Source organism: Maylandia zebra, linkage group LG10 (assembly GCF_041146795.1).
Source record: "Maylandia zebra isolate NMK-2024a linkage group LG10, Mzebra_GT3a, whole genome shotgun sequence".
Classification (NCBI taxonomy): domain Eukaryota; kingdom Metazoa; phylum Chordata; class Actinopteri; order Cichliformes; family Cichlidae; genus Maylandia; species Maylandia zebra.
The window spans coordinates 2,651,035-2,669,770 of record NC_135176.1 but is presented as its reverse complement, the minus strand read 5'-3'; the positions used below and the strand labels follow the sequence as shown (position 1 = coordinate 2,669,770).

General features: G+C 38.9%; 2 protein-coding genes across 9 annotated transcripts in view; one reads left to right on the top strand and one right to left on the bottom strand.

Moving 5' to 3' along the window:
- b3gat1b (beta-1,3-glucuronyltransferase 1 (glucuronosyltransferase P) b) overlaps positions 1 to 5,491 on the top strand; it is a 59,753-nt gene extending 54,262 nt beyond the window's left edge. For all 5 annotated transcript variants that reach the window (XM_076888895.1, XM_023152672.3, XM_012921946.3 and 2 more), the window contains exon 7: positions 5,389 to 5,491. The gene's annotated coding sequence lies outside the window, so the exon portion shown is untranslated. The remainder of the gene's footprint in view (positions 1 to 5,388) is intronic.
- Positions 5,492 to 7,071: 1,580 nt separating this feature from the next.
- On the bottom strand, positions 7,072 to 17,541 carry LOC101482549 (beta-galactosidase-1-like protein 2). Of its 4 annotated transcripts, none has more exons than XM_012921959.4 (19): positions 17,406 to 17,541; positions 16,813 to 16,998; positions 16,657 to 16,725; positions 16,171 to 16,266; positions 15,716 to 15,824; positions 15,537 to 15,629; positions 15,374 to 15,455; positions 15,244 to 15,308; positions 15,073 to 15,157; positions 14,076 to 14,213; positions 13,813 to 13,896; positions 13,628 to 13,743; positions 13,387 to 13,533; positions 10,625 to 10,696; positions 10,428 to 10,506; positions 10,237 to 10,324; positions 10,042 to 10,153; positions 9,023 to 9,139; positions 7,072 to 7,403 (listed from the first exon to the last, which is right to left on the bottom strand). In XM_012921959.4, the coding sequence occupies exons 1-19, from the start codon at positions 17,495 to 17,497 to the stop codon at positions 7,317 to 7,319; spliced, it is 1,917 nt and encodes a 638-aa protein (XP_012777413.3). In that variant the 5' UTR covers positions 17,498 to 17,541; the 3' UTR covers positions 7,072 to 7,316. The 4 variants fall into 4 exon arrangements, 3 of the variants coding, with proteins under 3 accessions (XP_012777413.3, XP_014263865.3, XP_012777412.3); XM_014408379.4 differs by having other exon boundaries at positions 13,628 to 13,740; XM_012921958.4 differs by having other exon boundaries at positions 13,628 to 13,896.
- Between the last annotated feature and the right edge of the window lie 1,195 nt (positions 17,542 to 18,736).

The following is an 18,736-nucleotide window of genomic DNA, read 5'->3' as shown; positions in this document are numbered from 1 at the left end:
CAAATGTTTTTTAGAAGCTTTTTTAGAAGTTTTTTTATTGAAATGAAAAACATAAAAAAAAATAATATTTAAACAATATAAATAAAAACACAATTTAAATATTTACTAATATTTTTCAAAACCTCTCAGTTTAAATATTTGATATGTTTTCTGAGTTCTATTGTGAATAAAATATAGGTTTATGACATGCAAATCAATAGATTCTGCTTTTATTCACATATTAACCTGTAATATAGTATAGTTTGTTCTTTGTTCATATTTTGCTTATAGAACTCTTTTGAGTTGTAAAAACTATTCCCACAGAAATATTTTGAAAGGCTGTTTCTCCACATTTCTCTTAAAGCTTTCACACTACTGTTGATCACTGAAGTTGCCTTGATTATTGTCATGTTGACCTTGGTTCTAATGTGGGTTTATAACTTTTGGGACATTGGGCACCATAATTATTTTGACAATATACCCTCCAACATGGTGTCATAGTTCATTCCATGGGGCTTTGCATGTCTTACACTATTTTTCTCAAACAAGTCAGACAACATATATTGAACACAGGCAGCTGACTGTTTTCTGCTGTCTACAGCATGTAAAAAATGTTCTACTGACACATTCAGTGTGACTGAAGTGAAAGAGCCAGTGTGTCCATACAGAAGAAAAGTATGATGTGAATATGTGAGTGGAGTGTCAGAAACGAAACGAGGGACAGTGTCAGCATATGTAACAAAACCACTTTTCATTTACCAAACCCAGGTTACTGAGCTGAGAGGAAACGTATGGTCTAGACTTTTGTATGAGTGTTGTTCAGTTTGTATTTCTGACTGGGTAGACTTTCAGTAAACAAACGTCAGATGAAAATTGTTGTCACAACAAAGTCCCTGAAGCCATTTCTGAGCTCTCTAAGGCTACGTCCACACGTACCCGGGTATTTTTGAAAACGCCGATTTTTCTATGCGTTTGCGCCTTTCATGCAAACGTAAACGGCGTTTTCAGTCACTGAAAACTGAGATTTTTTAAAAACTCCGGCCAGGGTGGATATTTTTGAAAACTCCATTTTTGCATTTACGTGTGGACGAGAAAAACGCAGAAAACGCAGCGTCAAAGGTGTGCGCCTTTTTTGACGTCACACAGTGCGCCACGTTATTGTTTCGGTGAAATGAATTTCTACAATACTGTTACTGTTAATTCTACTCTCTGCAGTGTTTAAATGCTTACATATACACACACAGTTACTGTCCCTCCACACATACGACTCGGTTCTGCTTCTATGCCCCAGCTTTGTTTACTATTTCCCACCGAGGCTTCTGATTGGCCAACATTTCTACAGGTTAGGAATATATCGCCACCTGTTGCTTTGGCATGTTCCTAGCACCGTTTTCCTTCATTTCTGCGTTTACGTGTGGACGGGATTATTTTTTAAAACGAAAACGGAAAATCTCCGTTTTCAAAAATACCCGTGTACGTGTGGACGTAGCCTAAAATGGATAACCATTGACTTTAGCATAATATGAAATAATGTGTATTTACTGTTGGAAATGTGGATCTAATCTGAAAGTTATCCATATTTTTATTTTTATAGTTTTCCTTTTGAGTTTAGATGCATGGCCGATTCTCTGATGTATATCTGTTTCTACCTGTGCTGATGCTAGCATGGCTAAAGCTAGCCAAGCAGAAGTAAAATGTGAAGCAAGACAGAAGGATATACTCACACACACCAACGAGCACAGCAGATGTAACAAAAATATGTTGACATCAAATAGTATGTTGTTTGAAATCTATATGAAAAAATTACATATCTAGTTTTTCAAACATTATTTTCTTTTTCTTTTTCACAATGTTATCCAATTGTTCTAATTAGTGTGTGATTAGCCTTAGTGCCCTAGAAATCATTTTTATATACAACTAAAAAGGACTCGCAAATATGTTTGAGGATAATACCTCAACTTTATGATTAATTGCTAAGTCCTAAATTTGATGCCAGTGGTTGGTTTTAAAAAAGCCCCAACAATCTAAAGATCCATATGAGCAACACTTGGCAATAGTAGGGAGGAAAAACTCCCTTTTAATGGGAAGAAACCTCCAGCAGAACCAGGCTCAGGGAGGGGCGCCATCAGTGATTTGTTCACTGACAATTTTTTTCCTGCACCCAATTTTTTAACCACTATAAACTAGAGATGGACCGATCCGATATTACGTATCGGTATCGGTCCGATACTGACCTAAATTACTGGATCGGATATCGGAGAAAAATAAAAAATGTAATCCGATCCATTAAATATCACGAAAGCACCCCACAAAACTTGCCACACGCCGTAACTCACCTCAGAACGTTAGCACTCGGAGCAGTATGCATCACGTGATAGAGCGGCTGTGGCATGCGGGACCTGTCGGTGGTCTGGATAGCATTTGGAGCTTCGCTAGCAACCCGGCATTTCATCTCCGACAAAGTTATCCCGAGAGAAGTAAAGCAAGTGTGTAAGTCCATCTCTGAATGTTTGTAAAGCATTCCTGCGTTAAGCTTAACAAACGATATATGGAGCGACTGCCTCTTCTTGCTGCTACTTCAATCATGAAACTGCTTAACGATCAGCTGATCGGCTTTTCTGTCGCGAGTCCGTCTCTCTAGTTTGCTTTTGGCCCACTTTGCACCAGAAAGAGGAAACCAGCAGATAAACAACAGCAGCACGTTTAAGCTTGATCAGCTGTTGTTAGAATTTATTTAATATTACTTTCTACTCGAGGATCTTTTTCTACGTAGCTGACGGCTGGTAACTGTGCAGGGGCGGATCTAGCAAAGTTTAGCCAGGGGGCCGATAGGGCATTAACAGGGAAAAGGGGGCACAAAGACATACTTTTCATTCTCATTTAAAATGTCGAGCTTTTAATAAATAATTATCTGACAGCCAAAGTTTTAATTTGATGCAAAATGAATAGAAGTCAATTACTGTATATAGTAACTATTAAGTCTAATATATATACCCTAGTAAGCTATAGTACTTTTTCCTTTGGGAAGGTACCATCTGTGCAGTCTGCAATTTTGTTGAAGAAAGATGTTGAATCTATTTAATATTTCTTGAAAAATAATTGATTTCTGTGCATTTTTTTTCCACACTGCATCAAATTAAGGTTGATTACGTCGATTAAGCATCATGAGGTGGAGCGTGAGGGGTGGTTCCCTATTTTTTATTTATTTATTTTTATTGTTGCTGGGAGTTGGAACACTATTAGTTAGGTTGCTTAATATTTACGCTAAGTACTCTTTAAAATACCAGAATAGGGAGGATGGTGTAGGTTTAAGTTTATTAGATTGATCAGTATTGCTGAACTATGAAATTTTTTTTTTGCATACAGGTATAACAGAATAGCTTTAGTGTAGTTGTTGTTTTAAACTTGAGTATGAACTTATACAAAATGCAGCAAGATATTTAAAAAACAGTTTTGTTGATTAAAAAACACTATATCGGATTCATATCGGTATCGGCAGATATCCAAATTTATGATATCGGTATCGGACATAAAAAAGTGGTATCGTGCCATCTCTACTATAAACATGTAGTTGTATATAAATATGATTTTTAAGACACAATGTTGAAACGAGTTAGGTGAAAAGCCAAAGCAGCCACTTTTGCTTCTTCTTTTTTTATTTAGTTTCAGTTTCGAGTTCAGATAGCTTGATAGTATAAATTTGCTGTCTGTCTTTCTTTGCAAAGAGTCATGTAGAGACAGTCGGTGGCAATAAGTCCTTTTTCTTCCTTGTCTTGTTCTTCTGTGTCTTTTTCTTTCAGAGGCTCCCGCAGAGAGTTTGTGGTCTCATAGGCTCTCCTGTGATATTTAGAGCTTGAGCTAGCCTCATAAATTAGTCAGTAGCTTAATCTGATACAAATCATGTTTTCTGTTTGTGTGATTAACACAGTCCCTGAAAGAAATAAACAATAAAGATGCAGTATCATGAGAGAAAATCTTGAGAGAAAAAAAGATGGGGAAAAACTGCACGCATAGCCTTCTGGATAAACCCTCAACTACAGAGTGTTGTAATAAACATAATGACATAGGTAAAATGAACGTTGGATGAGAGACTGTCAGAATAAAACAGGAAACATACTGAGATGCAGACTAAAACACACAGGCTTGACACTGGAACTGGGGGAAGTACAGACATGCATGCACATAACAGGCAGGGAAGACATGGAATGAAACACAAGGAGGGGAACATGGGAACAGGAAAGGGAGACGAGCCACAGAGGGAGACACGGACATAACACAGGAAACATATACAAAGGACTGACAGGCTCTCACAGGAGATACAAGAGGAACCTAATGCAAGAAACCATAAACAAGGCTGACTGTAAAACTTTAACTGAACCCATCCTTAAAATGGAAAAAGTGACAAAAACCCTGATGCATAGCACAGTTTGTCCAGCCAACATTTAAGAAGGCTGTCCAGCATACAGTGACATGGTATTGCAGACACCCGTGAAACTTTCTTTTTAGAATAATTTTTTCAACCAAGATTAGATAATGAGAAAGAAGATCAGCTGATGAACATTCAGCAATCATTTAAATGGTGAATGTTAGCTGGCACCACAAAAGTCCTAATTTATTGCATTTAAATGAACACTCCTTCAGGTGTTGTTGAAACAGCTATGTTAGCATTTGGCGCATACACAGTAAAAAGAAATCGATTGAAAATATATGCAAATCTGGTAATAATTTCACCATTATTAATGAGAAGAAGAAAAGAAAAGATGGAACGTTGCCATTCTTGCATAATAATATCAGCCATCTCCATCTTTTTTCAAACATAAAGGAGACTGCTAATTACCGCTTGTTAATATGTGAACCATTTGCACTTGTGAAAATTACAGGTTTATAAAAATAAACCTGTAAATTTTATACATGATTTTAATGTCATATTTATGATTCTTTACGAGCATCTACAGACAAATTCCCCGAGGTAATTCTTTTCCATGCAGTGGCAAAACAACATAGCCCTGTGATAGACCACTGAGCCTGTCTCTTCCCCTACATCAGCTAGGATGCAGGCTCACATGGATCATTGGACAAGTTATGGATTACTTATAAAAACAAATTAGTTACAATATTAGAAACAGGTCATTTAAAGCCTGTGCACACAGATTATATTGCTGTATTTTTAAAGGGATTATATACAAACAGTGTTTGGCAGAACCTGTACTTAAAAATCTGAGGTTTCGCATTGTAATTATGACACATGGAAGTCAGTTTGCATGCTACTGCCATGCTGGAAACTTGGGAGTATGATATTTTGAACATCATATTGCATTGATAAAGCTTTACATGGCCTCTATCATGGCTAATAATTCATTTTCTTTTTTTCCTGATTGCACTTATTAAGTGTAAACTTTTTTGTTTCAGGGGAGGAATGTTTCTACTGAGCTCTCCCTGGATTCAAACCAACCTGAGCTCCGAAAAAGCAACAGTCACGGTCAAAAGTATTACCAGGACGCAGCAGCTGTATTTCACCACAGCTTAGCATGAAGCTACGCGTGTCCAGTTGAAGAGGCAGAGCAAAGCCATGTGTGCTTGAGCGACCACAGAGTATCAAAGCACAACTGCACAAAAACGACTGGTGTGTTCTGGAGCAGCACTGAAAGGAGTTTGCCACCTGAGGTCTCCTCTGAGATAAGGGATGTCACATGACTTAGCTGCAGGAAGAGATGGTACAGCAAGCAATAAAGAGCCTTGTGAGCGACATCAACACCAGCCAACCATCCAATCAGAACTGAATGGGGCCCTTTTGTTTTGATGCAAGCTGGCTGTCGGGGAAAGAGCTGCACAGGGAAATAAAAGAAGTCCTTGTTTCAAGAGAGTCAGCACCGACTGTTAGACAGCACTGATGGGATCTGAGCCCTCCCCCTTTTTGTACTGTACAACAGTGAACCCAGTACTAATTAGGAGCCCTGCTACTTTTGAACATACATTTGCGCACACTGAGCTGTCACACTGCTCACAGACACACATGCACACAAAAACATGGAGCAGTGGCTTATTAACAGCAGCGTCCTCTCTCGCATTCATTTACTACAAGCTTAACATGCTGTAACAGCGCTGACATGCACTCATATTTAAAAGAGGATCCAGTATTGCTGTTAGCCTGTCAAACTCAAAGACTTCCTCATAAGCTAATTAAGACTGCGCTGGGTGAAGGTTTCTTAGCAGTTATTTATTGTTTCAGAGTAATTTGTAGCATTGGTATGTTAGTTGTGAACAGTACGTGTGAGAGTCGATGGAATGTAAAGCCATTACTCTGAAAATCAGAAGTGCATTCTTTCAAATAGCTGTGTTATACATTCTAATTATTCTCACCGTGGATGGAAGGCTTGCGAGTAATGAGTTCATACTCCACTGACTTGCAGCAACACCACTTAAGAATGCAAATGTTCTGTATGACTTTGTATCGTTTTAAGAGTTCCGTCAGTTCTCAGTGTTAATTTGCAGACATTTGAAACATTGAACTTTGACTTGACTTGATTAGGGTCTGATGCTACTGCTATGTTGCTTGTGTTTCATTTGACAGCTGCTCAAACTACTGCCTCATGAAGCTGATTTTTGCTTTACAGACCTAAGATTGCAGTAACTGCTACTTGATACATACTCAAGTATATTCACATAGGCAATACAGATTTAACAATCTGACACACCGGCCACAGCCAGACTCCCTAAAATTGTTACTCTAAGACTGTAAATTCACAGAACGTGATCATTGCTTAATAATTCTGCTGTATGTGTAAAGATTTATTGTAAATAAGGGTACTGTATGTACATAGGTTTAAACTGCTCCCATACAATCGTGACTCTGTCTTTGATTTAAAGAGTCATGTCTCTCTCTCTCTCTCTCTCTCTATATATATATATATATATATATATGTGTGTGTGTGTGTGTGTGTGTGTGTGTGTGTGTGTGTGTGTGTGTGTGTGTGTGTGTGCATATATGTATATGCCCATTTCACCAGAGTTCTAAATTCGCTTTTCATGGATTTAGACACAGAGATTTCAAAATGTGAGGCAACTGCACATAAATCATATTTCCTTCGTACATCAAGCTGTTATAAAGTAGGATTAGCTATAAAATCTACCAGACTAAACTGTGCCATATTCAAAATGAATCCCGAATGAGCCCCCAATATATATGTAGGTGAAATTTATTGGATTTGACAGAATTTATTGTTTCCCTGTATTGCAATTCCTCCTGATATGATAAACACCTAGTAATACAAAAGAAATGCAAATTTTACATACATACACACATAAACACAAACATTGGAATTGTGACGTGATGTTGGTCACTGGATGTCAGCAGCCATGCCAAGATCAGCCTGATCCTCAAAGTGGACCTTGAAGTCTCCCTCTTGTTCCTCAAACACAATGACCTAATTTATTTGAGTGTGAAAAAAAAACACAGACAAGTGTTAGAGATTTGTTTGGTTTTTGCAATTATAGTACAAAAATACATTAAGAGTACAGCAGTTTACAAAGCTAGAGCCAGCAGATATTTAGTATAAAGAGTGTGAAGAGGAGGAAACGGCTAACCTGAGTCGCCCAGAAGGTAACAAAATCATCTTACAAGCAAATATGAATGAAACATACAACAAACAACATGTAAATTAGCTATGGTGATCCTAGGCTGGGCTAAGCTATTGGAAGCCTTGGAAAACCTAAACACATTAATATCGTCAGTCTTCTCGTCTAACACTAGATAAGAGAGAGCAAGTAAGCAGTGTTAATTTTGTAGACCATCATATTTTTAGTCAACAACCTTTTTTCTGACAAAAACAAGACAATAACTACATAAAAGCTAAAGTCACAGGGACAAAAACTATGATGATGTCTATTGACTCTTTCATCAATGATTAAAACGGGATGAAGATATTATAGAGAGAGAGAGAAATCCAATCAGAACTAATTTAGTTGTGTAGAAAGATGGGACGAGTGGGAGTGATCCAATCAGAAGTATGTCCTTGTGCCATCACTTTAGATGCAAACATATGGAAACGGAGAAAATAAGACACATTGTAACCTGTGTGGCACAACTTTCACTATTACAACACTTTAACAACTATTACACTTCATGTTTTAGTCAAACTACAATTTTTACTCTGAGTATTGCTATCAGTCTCAAGTAGTTATGACCAGATGGCTACACAGCCAGATCCATCCCTGGGTGACATCATGGTGGCTGCAACCATCTTTTACATAAGTCTATATTCTGTCTTATACTTTTTTAAGAAATTCTTTGTCATCTATTTCCTATTCTAGCAAACCTTTAAACCAATCATCTTTCTGCCTCTACATAGCATCATCGCCAATGATCGATGAAGCTATGTGGAGGTTTTTTGGAGGACTGCATGCAAGCACGTCTGCTTTGGCTGTGTAGTTAAAGACCTACAAGAAAGGACACAAGCGCTGTACCATTTTGTATTTATGAGAATAAAAAATATTCTAGAACAGAATATTAGCCTAAAAAATTGTGTTGCTCTACTTTTTTATTTAAATTACTTTCAGTTCTTCTGCTGTAATTCTTATATGAAATGATAATCGCTTGCATCCAGGGAAACAATCATACAAAGCCACTATTGCAAAAGCTAACTTAGTATATAAGCAAAAAAAGAAAAGAAATGAAGCAAAACAAAACACAAAGGCTGAAACAGTTTAACAGTAAATCAGGTCACGGTTGTCAGATACAGAAACAAAAGCAATAATTAAAATTCTTAATTAAACTAAGGAGAAAAAAATGTGAAACACATTTACATATTTGAACTTTTGGGATCAACAACTCATTAGAACCAACATTACAAACGCCAACAACAGCTGTTTACAATCATACTGTGACAGCAGATATCAAACTACAAGCTCGTTTTATTAAAATTAGCTGTTCTCCGACCTGAAGGATGCATCCGCGGACTCTGGATGTAGCTGTAAGCGGCGCTCACACAGACTAACAAAGTGCTACAATCATCATAATTCATCATTTGCTTCTGAACAGTTATACCTGATTGATTCCACTATTGAGAAAAGGACCTGGGAGGTAGAGAGTCTGCTGGGGGCCAATGGACCAGTAGCGCCCAAGGTTCAACCCATTGATAAACACAACACCTTTCTCCCAGCCCTGCGGATCCCAGACACATACATTTATTAAAACAAATTAAAAAAATTAAGTATAAACACACCTGGCTTCTTTATGTATGTTTTTAACATATTTAGATGAGGAAACATTTGACTATTTTAAAAATGCCGCAGACAAAAGATGTTTTATAATACTTGAAGGACAGCACAAATGGTAATTCTTCAGTGGTTCATTGAATAAGATTACCAACAGATCTCAGATACTTCTGTTTAAAATGAAATAAATTACACCCACAGTATCAGAAGCTCATTTTGCCCCCATTGGCACTCCTTGTAGGAGTTTTGTGTACGTCCACCAGTACCTGCTTTCTAAACTCTCTTCCCTGTAAAATGATTCTCCTTGGTTTAAATGCCCATTCAACATTTCAGTGACACTGAAGGTTTTATTATTTTCAACCAAGTCATTGCATGACCTTCCATTTCTTCTTTCTGAGCCATTCTTTCACAAATGTGCTTCAGATCATTATCCTTTCAAAAAGGTCCACTTTCAGCTCACTTTTCAGATAAACGGATTCACATTACTGTATATTCAGGCGATGCTGAAGAATGCAAAGCTGAATCAATGCCTGCAAGCTACCCAGCGGTGAACTGGCAGTAATTTGATTTTCTTTGCAGTTAATTTTGTTATTTCAAATAATTTGAAGAGCTTTTTATACCCTCTTCCAGACTGAAGACTCACAGGCAGACACTTCAACAGGATAGAGCACAAAAGATCCTAATGACAGACATTTAAAAGTCAGTTTCCACCTGCTACTCCACAAGGAGGTTTCAGTCATCGGAATTCCTTCTTCTAATTTATTGGATTTCAAGGTGTAACAATGTGATTAGTCTTTTCCGTTCATTTAAATGTCATTTACTTATTTTGTAACATAGCTGTTTACTTACTGGCAGCTTCACAAACGTGTCACTTGGATACCCATATGCAAACAGTCTGCCCATGAAAAATCCAGGGAAGCTGGGTGTTTCAGAAAGACTTTTCCAGGGTGCTTGATAAAGACTGAAATAAGGCCACATCAAACACACTATTACAGACAAAAGCAAGTAATATGCAGCGTATTAGATTTAATAAAGTCTACAAACCTATCAAGGAAGCTGGGTTTCATATCCAGGCTGTATATTGTAAAATCTCTCAAGGGGATATTGTTTAATAAAATGTCTCCCACTAGTCCTGCAAAAACACAAATCGAAATTGGCTTGCCCTCTACAAACTGATTGCTTGAGTGATTTAAAAGCAGGCAGAGCGATGAACAGCAAAAATTTCAGTCAGTCACCTTTACGTTGCTTGTCAAGCTCCCTTCCCTGGTGAACTCGTCCACAGTTCTCCACCAATAAACTCAAGGTACGACGTCCCTGTAGGGATCAATCACATTTATGTTTTTTGATCGTTTTAACAGCCAGACAGCTGCCTCGCCAGCATCCATCACACTGAATGAAGCCTTTCTCTTCACTGTTCAACTTGATATCATACCTTACCATCAGGAACCGCCAGCTCCAGACTCTGGCGCTTGAAAAGGCCAATGTAGCTTCTGTCTACAAACACCTGGAGTAAAAAACATTAGTGTCAAATAACTGTAGTAATTTAGTTTAAACTGTGTCCTGCTGGAAGGCACCAGAGCAACGCTCCACCCCTTTTTCTTTGAAGAATGAAATATCCACTTAAGCCGAAGTTTAATTGGTTGGTCCTCACTCTAAGAGCATTTCATGCAATAAAACTGGTAAAGACAGCATGAGTGGTCAAACCTGTCAGTTTAATATCTCAAACCAGATCTACTAATATCTGGGCCAGTGCTAAACCCTCTTTTAGGGCTTACCAAAAAGGCCGAGTGTCAGTGCTGTAGGGCAAATTAGCATGATGATGCATTTACAAAAGTGTGTCCATGGAAGTGGAAAGATCATATGGTGATGCAAACAGTGAGCTATCTTTATATCCAAAGATGCAGTCAGCTTATTTTAGTAATTTCCTGACAAGAGGTGTACAAATTAGTGTCTAAAAATAAAGGCCTTTGATGAGGGAGTGCAAAAGAAGCGAATGAGGGTCTGACAAAAATAATACAATTTAAGCTAATGCTGTACACATGGTTCTTTATGAAAACAGTGTGACTATGTAGAGAAATGAAAAGAAGAGGAAGAAGAATCAGGATGATTTTCTTTGGGGGGAACTCATCTGTGAAAGTGCTAAAACTGTGTGAGTTTGAGGACTAAGCCTCAGGTGGACCTCAGGATTTATCCAGAGGAGAGCGGCGTTATGATAAACCATAACCCTGAATTAACCTGAAACCATGGGACCTGCATGATGTGCAGAAGAACACTAAACATTATTTACCAGAGAGATGTTTAGATCTCTATGTATGTGACTAAAAACACTGTTCAGTTCACTTCTGTTTGGTTTCAATTAAATAATAGACTGAAAGGGAGTCTGCAAGCATGCAGGTCGAGGACAGGGCCAAGGTTTTAGCAGTGTGCTCAGCTTTGACTGATCCAATTAATGCTTACTTTAATAAATATCTAGCATTATATGTTATATATATATAAACAATGGTAATTTGCACAACTGCAATATCCAGACAGGTCAGGAACTATAATGGAATTACAAGATTTTGTAATCCTTTTTTTATTTGTGGAAAAAACAATGAACTGTCTGAAGATTTTCTGCACACCGTAGGAGCACAAATCTCAGATTTACACAGTGGAATAGTTTGTCATAAAGCAGTCCTCCTCTGGCTCAATCCTGCGCTGCACCTGAGCTGTCAGATATAGCTGTGGCTGACATTAACTTTGAGAAAATTGGTAGAATTTAAAATTCACCAGAGAATATGTGAGGGAGAGAAGCCCATCAAGTGTAGAGACAGAGCGGGCAACTATCCCGCAGGAACAAATGAAAGTGAGAGAGGAAAAAGCTGGAAACGACATCCACGAGCAGAGAGCTGTAAACAATACATAAGAACTTGTGAAGATGGTCAAACAGATGAGTTTAGGTTTATAACTTCAGTGTGACATTTGATCACATTTGTTCAGTTGTTGAATAACGTAAGCAGTTCTGACATCGAACTGAAGTAAGCTGTTGGTAAACAATTCACAACTGAAATATGTGCCTTTAATGGAACTACAAGATTTTGTAATCTTGAGTAACAGTGAGCGAACTGGACAGAGTCACTGTTTCCCAGTGCTTTTGCTCTGCTAAGACCTCAGTCAGGGCTAAAGTGGCAAACTCTAGAGGAAAGTGTATAAAATGTATATTCCCCAACATGTGCTAGCTGACCACTCAGAGGTAGTGTTTGCAGACAAGTCGGCATCTCAGTACAAACTACAGGTGGCCCTGGCAACAGTGACCAAAGCAATCACAGCACTCAGATAACTGGTTACCATGAAGTCACTGATTGTCTTTTTCAGGAATGAATAGCTTATACTTAACAGCTTAACAACTCACAGCCGGCTGCGAAATATTAATTTTCTTATAATGACCAGCAGTTGCCGCGTGGTTGTTAACTTGTCTGTTGGCCTGTGTGACTGATGTAAACTAGGTTAACTGTCCTCTGGCTCCTGCTTATATTTGATCGTTCAAATTTTCAGCAAGAAGGAATCATTTTGTTCTTGCAGGGTTTTTTCTTATTATTTATTTATTTGCTGTTCATTTTATGAACAATATCAAAAATGTTTAATGAATGAGCTATTAGGAGGATATTTTTAACCCTTGGACAGAGTCTGGTTAGCTGTTTTCCCATATTTGCAGTTTTTCTATGCTGACTATCTTATGCCACTAGGTTTAAGATAAGATAACCTTTATTAGTCCCACACGTGGAAAATTTGTTTTGTCACAGCAGGAAGTGGACAGTGCAAAAGTTATGAGGCAAAAATTAGAATACAATAAGAATAAATACAGTACACAGCTGTACAGAATAGAATAAAATAATATACTATATACAGTAGAATAAAATAGAATAAAAATATACAATAAGATAAAAATAGAATACGAATGCTATATACAACTGAGTAAAAATACAACGATGCCAGAAAAGATTATTGCACTTAGTGTTATTGCACATGTGTGGATGTGTGTGTTTGTTCAGTTAAAGTTCAGTTCATATTTAACAGACATATATCTTTTAGCAGTAAGACATGACTTCCTTGTTTTTAATAAATTTGTTTTCAGCAGCTACAAACACATTATGGAAGCTAAGCAATTAGCTTATGGATAAATATCATGCACATGTATAGTGTGCATTAACTCACCAGGGCACGGTCTCTGACATTGTCCCCTGACTGTAACAGCCCTCCCCTCGTGATGATAGTCTCATACAGAGTGTAGCCATAGGACTGTCCATTTCTGTTGTTCACGGGTAGATTTTCCATGTTTACTGGTTTGGTGGACTTAAATGGCTGCAGAGACAATTGAAACAGTTGAACTGTCTGAAAAGCAAAATTCTTTACATTGCAGGATACGTACGTCACAGATAATCTCACATAAACGTACTCCTTCTGTGAAGCTTAAAGCATCCCATAATGAAAGGTGCTGGTACATAATGGCTGGTTCATAAGCCTCCCTGTAATGCAGGACTGGCATGTCCGGGAGACTGTCAGAGCCTCCTGCTGCACAGAGAGGCAAAGAGGTCAGTAAATGAATAAAATAATGTGCTGCATATCTCGTGTTTTTCTTACTGTTTTTGTATCGGGAAAGTAAATCCCTGAGAAGATGGTACTTTGAAGTGTATTCCCCAGATTCAGACAGAGGAGCGTCATAATCTGCGGAACATCAACAGTGTGCGAAAACTGTCATTTGCTGCCACCTGCTGGGTGTTAAGGTCAACAGTACAGAACACGACATTTTCCAGCTCTCATACGGCAGTTATTAATCACTCAAACGTCTTTGTGAATTTGCATGAGAGTCTATTTGAGACTGAGCACAGTACAAAGGAACCAACCATAGCTGGGGACTAAAGCTCTGTATGAGGGATTGGCGAGTGCTCCGCTCATGAAGCCAAAACTGGATCCTCCGTGGAACATGTACAAGTTGACAGACATGCCTCTCCTCAGAATTTCCCTTACAGTGGATACCATATCTGACAAGAAATGAGACGTGTTCACAGTGTTTAGAAAAATGGATTCATGCAAATACAAATTTTGAATCCCGAAACTCTTCTGACTCATTTTCTTAAATGCTTTAAGTGACTCATTCAAAAGCAGCATGACCCTGACATTTGCATGTCCACTGTGGGCATGTAGCTGCCATTTCTCATGCAAAAATCTACACTGGGGTGAGAAAGAAAGCACATTTACAGCAGTTTAGAGGAACTGGAGATAGAGTAGCACTAGTGAAACAGACAATAACGCTACCCTTTGATTGGTTTTACTCATATATGCATTTCTTTCAAGGGTTAGTAAAGTATTCGTAAAGTAAGAGTATAGATTTCTGTATCCAAATTTCTTTTCACAAGCAGGTTTTCCATGTTTACTGGTTTGGTTGATGTAAACGACTGTTTTTAAAACAAATTTGCTTTAAAGCAGTAATTATAAGACAAAAACCCAACAGATTTCAATTTCCAAATTTGGTTTCTGAAGCAGGAGATTTAGACCGATTTGTATTTCACTGCACAAGCTGCACACAAATGTATAAAAACGAATGAAAGACTAATAAAATAACTACAGGCAATGATTTCCACAATATTTTTCTTTTCATTTTATAAAATATAAGAAGAATTCAATTTGCACAAGACACTTTATGCCTGTTTTTTGCTAATGTAACATCACTATGTAGCATTGGCTTTCAGAGATACTAAGAGAAGGATGTGTACGCTTCTTTTACCACCTCGCTGAATTATGAAGACTCCCTTGAGCGACACTCCATTGTTAGACCACCCAGGTTGATTATGAATAGCAGGGGAGCAACATGCCACTAGCAGCACAGAGAACCCTCCTTACCCTCTGGGGGCAGCACATGGTGGAGCTCTCCCCAGATATCATACCAGCCGGTCCAGTAATCCATCACCATGGTGGGGTTGTTGGGCTGAAAAGCAGCACGCACACAGTCAGCTTGCATCTCCTTACTGTCATCAGTGATGGATACAAGTGATGTGGAAAGGTGAGACTCACCTGGATAGCAGTCAGCTCCTGGATGTTTCTCTGATTTAGCTTCTGAAGCTTCACTGTCCTGAGGGCTACACGAGATTAGGTTAACTCTGTGTGTGCATGTTTATGTTTAGGTGTGTGATTATTAATATACCTCCATCCACACCCCCAGACTTTAACGTTTTGTGCTTGTCTGATGTGAGCAGCAGTTCGCTGATCCCTCTGGATTGCAGAGCCTTTCAAAATAAAACACAAAGGAAGAAGTGAAAATAATCCTATTGATCTGTTCTATCCCATCAAGTTTCATGTGTAGTCACCTCTTTAATGAAAAGCATGTAACTCTGATCCTTTGCAAAGGAGCCATACTCGTTTTCCACTTGCACGGCAATGATTGGACCTCCTTTCTTGAACTAGAAAAACACAAACAAGCATTTTTTTTTTTTTTAATTAAAAAGATTAACAGACTCTGCTTCAGCTGGTATGTTTCCAGCCTGACCTGCAATGGAACCAGTTTTGGTATCAGCTTGTCAAAAAAAGTGTTGACAGCCTGAATGAACCCTGGGTGCGTCGTCCGCAGTCTCATGCTGCTGTCTTGGAGGAGCCAGCTGCAAAGACATAGAAAACATGCTCAGTTAACACTTAACAACAGAGCCACAGTGAGTCTAAAATACTGGACAAAGCTTGAGACACTGAGCAAGCCTTTACTTTAAACAAGATGCGACTCTTCCACCCTGATTTCATTCAGAAAGCAAAAATGGCACTTTGTGCGTTAGATCAAGTAACTCTTGTGCTGTCCGGTTAAATTCACTTAAATACAAATCTATTTACTCAGGACAGGCACTGAACAGACTTGCAGTTTAAACTAACGTCCCTTTTCATACCATATGAATATACACACAAAAAAATTCTGAATTTCTACATAAACCTACATACAGAGAACACCGTGACTACCTCGGCAGTCCTCCTAGGTCCAGCTCAGAGGAAATGTAGGGTCCTGGACGCAAAATCACCCACAGTTCCATCTCGGCTGCAAGGCTGATATAGGCTCTGAAATCCAAACAGAAAAGAAAATCAACAAGCAACTTTTTCCTGTGCAAACCCAAAGTTTAGACTCACAGTGAGGCTCCATTTCTTATTGTTTGGTGAGTGTGAAAAGTGCCTGGCAACAACACTGGCAGAGGCAGGACCTCTCTCTTCGCTTATCATCGCTGTGCAGTTAATTGCTCGATAAGCTGCTTTTGTTATGGAGATGCTGCTGTTGTCAGGTGGGACTCTCTGCCTCTAGCATCTCCCCTGAGCACTGAGGACTTAGATGATGAGGAGAAAATGAAGAATATATCCAAAATACCTTAGAGCAGGTAATATTGTTAGAGAAGCTAGGAAGGTGGTGTGAAGGATGCTGTGTGGTGATTAATCATATAAGAACATTCTCCTTACTGTAAATCCAGCTGTGTCTGGAAGCTAAAAACCTCTCTTTCCGGCTGGTGCAGATTCCACGGCACATATCTGCAAGGATGGAGGGCGCCCACAGTTAACATTCAGCAGTGACAGTGCTTGTGATTCTAAACTCAATCACTGGAGCAGTGTTCGTACGTAGTGAGGGTATTAATCCCACAGGCTTTCATCTTCATCAGGCGGTCCCTCCAGTAGGCCCTGGGCACACGGAAATAGTGGATGGATCCCCCAATGATGCGGAAGGGCTCTCCCTCGAGGGTGAACTGGGACGTGTTGGCACACAAGCCGACCTTTCGGCTCATCCTCCTCCCCCTTCCCGACATGCTGGAAGAGGAGTTCCACTCAGTGTGTCACAGTCACTTAATGCCTAACACAGGCTATTGTACTCTAACTGACCACATGACATGCTTGGCAGGAATTTGCAGATGTCTTGAGTTGAGCAGGAGGACATCAGACTTCAGTAAACTCATAAGAGCTTCTTTTACATTTTCTTCATCATCCATTAGTTTCTTATTATTCACTTCCCAAAATAAATAAAGTTTCTTATGACAACCGTCAAACTGTGTGTAATACAATGACACTGTTGTACTGTTATAGAAGCCACACAAACAATATTACTATTGAGACTGTTTGAATTGTGTGTCTGTGAAAACTACATCAAGCTGAATCGTTGCATTGAGGGGAAAACAACAGCCTCTTACTGGAACATACGTAACATTTTAAGAACTTACCCAAGATATCTGTACATGATGAATCCAGCAATGCACAGGCAGATGAGTGCATATTTCCTTTTGTGCACATTTCTTATCCTGAGGACAACCATGGATGGAGAGCGAGATCCCTTCTGGCAACATAAGCAACAGTCGAGTTAAGTTCACAGCAGCATCTGTGTGCAGATGAACGCATGATGCTGGTCTGAACAGTGCACCGCCTCGTGGGAGTGCCTCTGCGCGGAGCCATGGAAATCTAACTCACCTCATTAGCAGCAGGGTTTGTCTTCGGTATTGTTTGGCTTGTAAGAACTACTACACAGCTTCCTTTTTCTTTTCTTCTTTTTTTAGAGCTTTACCAGAAAAAACAACAAACAAAATGAAAACATTTAATCCTGAAAAAGTTTCTTCCATCTTAAAAATAGTGTCTAGTAATCTAAAATATAAAAATAACGAGAAATGCGGCAAGTTATATCATATCTCCAAAGTGTTCATTATTTTATCTTCTTTTGAAACTTGTCTAGATGTGTGGAGCTAATTGCATATTGCTGCCCTTCATTCGTCATTCATAACTCATTCTATGGAGTTGGTCCTTATTTCTACATGTGCTGGGGACCATAACAACCCCACAGTGGTGCCCAGTTCATGTTCTTCACTTGACACATGTTGAAATAGGGTATTTTGCTTTGTTTGCCTCTACTATCCCTACCTTTAAGTGCCATTAGTAGTCCAATAGACTCTACACAGGCCTGTACATTTCTTAACCTCTCCCAGCCACTCACGATCCACCCAGGTTCCCACAAGCTCTGTACCACCACAACACTCATATATGACTTAGCTAGTGGCCAGCAAGCAGCAACTCTTGTAAGTGGGAAATGGCTCTTCGATCCCTTATCTTATGACCCCTGTAAATACTTTCCTGATGCGTTTTTTCAACTTTAGTTGCTACTGCTCTGGTTTCAAGACAGAAAAGATGATTATTTGTGCTCCTCAGCAAAGGAAGACAAACCAGGGTTAGCTGTTAGAGCCACTAGCTACAGCTAATTGTTTCTATTGGTTTCATAGTCGGAATAGCCCTGCACACGTAACTTTGTGGTGGTTAGTGGTCGTGTCGATTTTCAATATGCAGCTGTAGAAGCTGTTAGAGTCACGTGTGTAAACCTGCCCTCCTTTTCTTTTTGGTGTGCTCTTTCTCTTCCACTGTGAAAACACACTCACTCATAAAATTTCTCAAACTCTTAATGAGTTTTATTTAGGAAGGTTCCTAAATAATTGTCATGACCTGGAATTATCTGCATGGCCACAAGAGCTGGTGGAATTCTCTAAAAACTAAGGAATGCTGCTTCATTGCT

Coding starts and splice junctions, on each gene's coding strand:
- LOC101482549 (XM_012921958.4), bottom strand. CDS start 17,497: ATGGTTGTCCTCAGGATAAGAAATGTGCACAAAAGGAAATATGCACTC. Junction 15,630..15,715: donor CAAAACTGGTTCCATTGCAG/GTCAGGCTGGAA, acceptor GTGTTTTTCTAG/TTCAAGAAAGGAGGTCCAAT. Junction 10,154..10,236: donor AAACCCAGCTTCCTTGATAG/GTTTGTAGACTT, acceptor GCCTTATTTCAG/TCTTTATCAAGCACCCTGGA.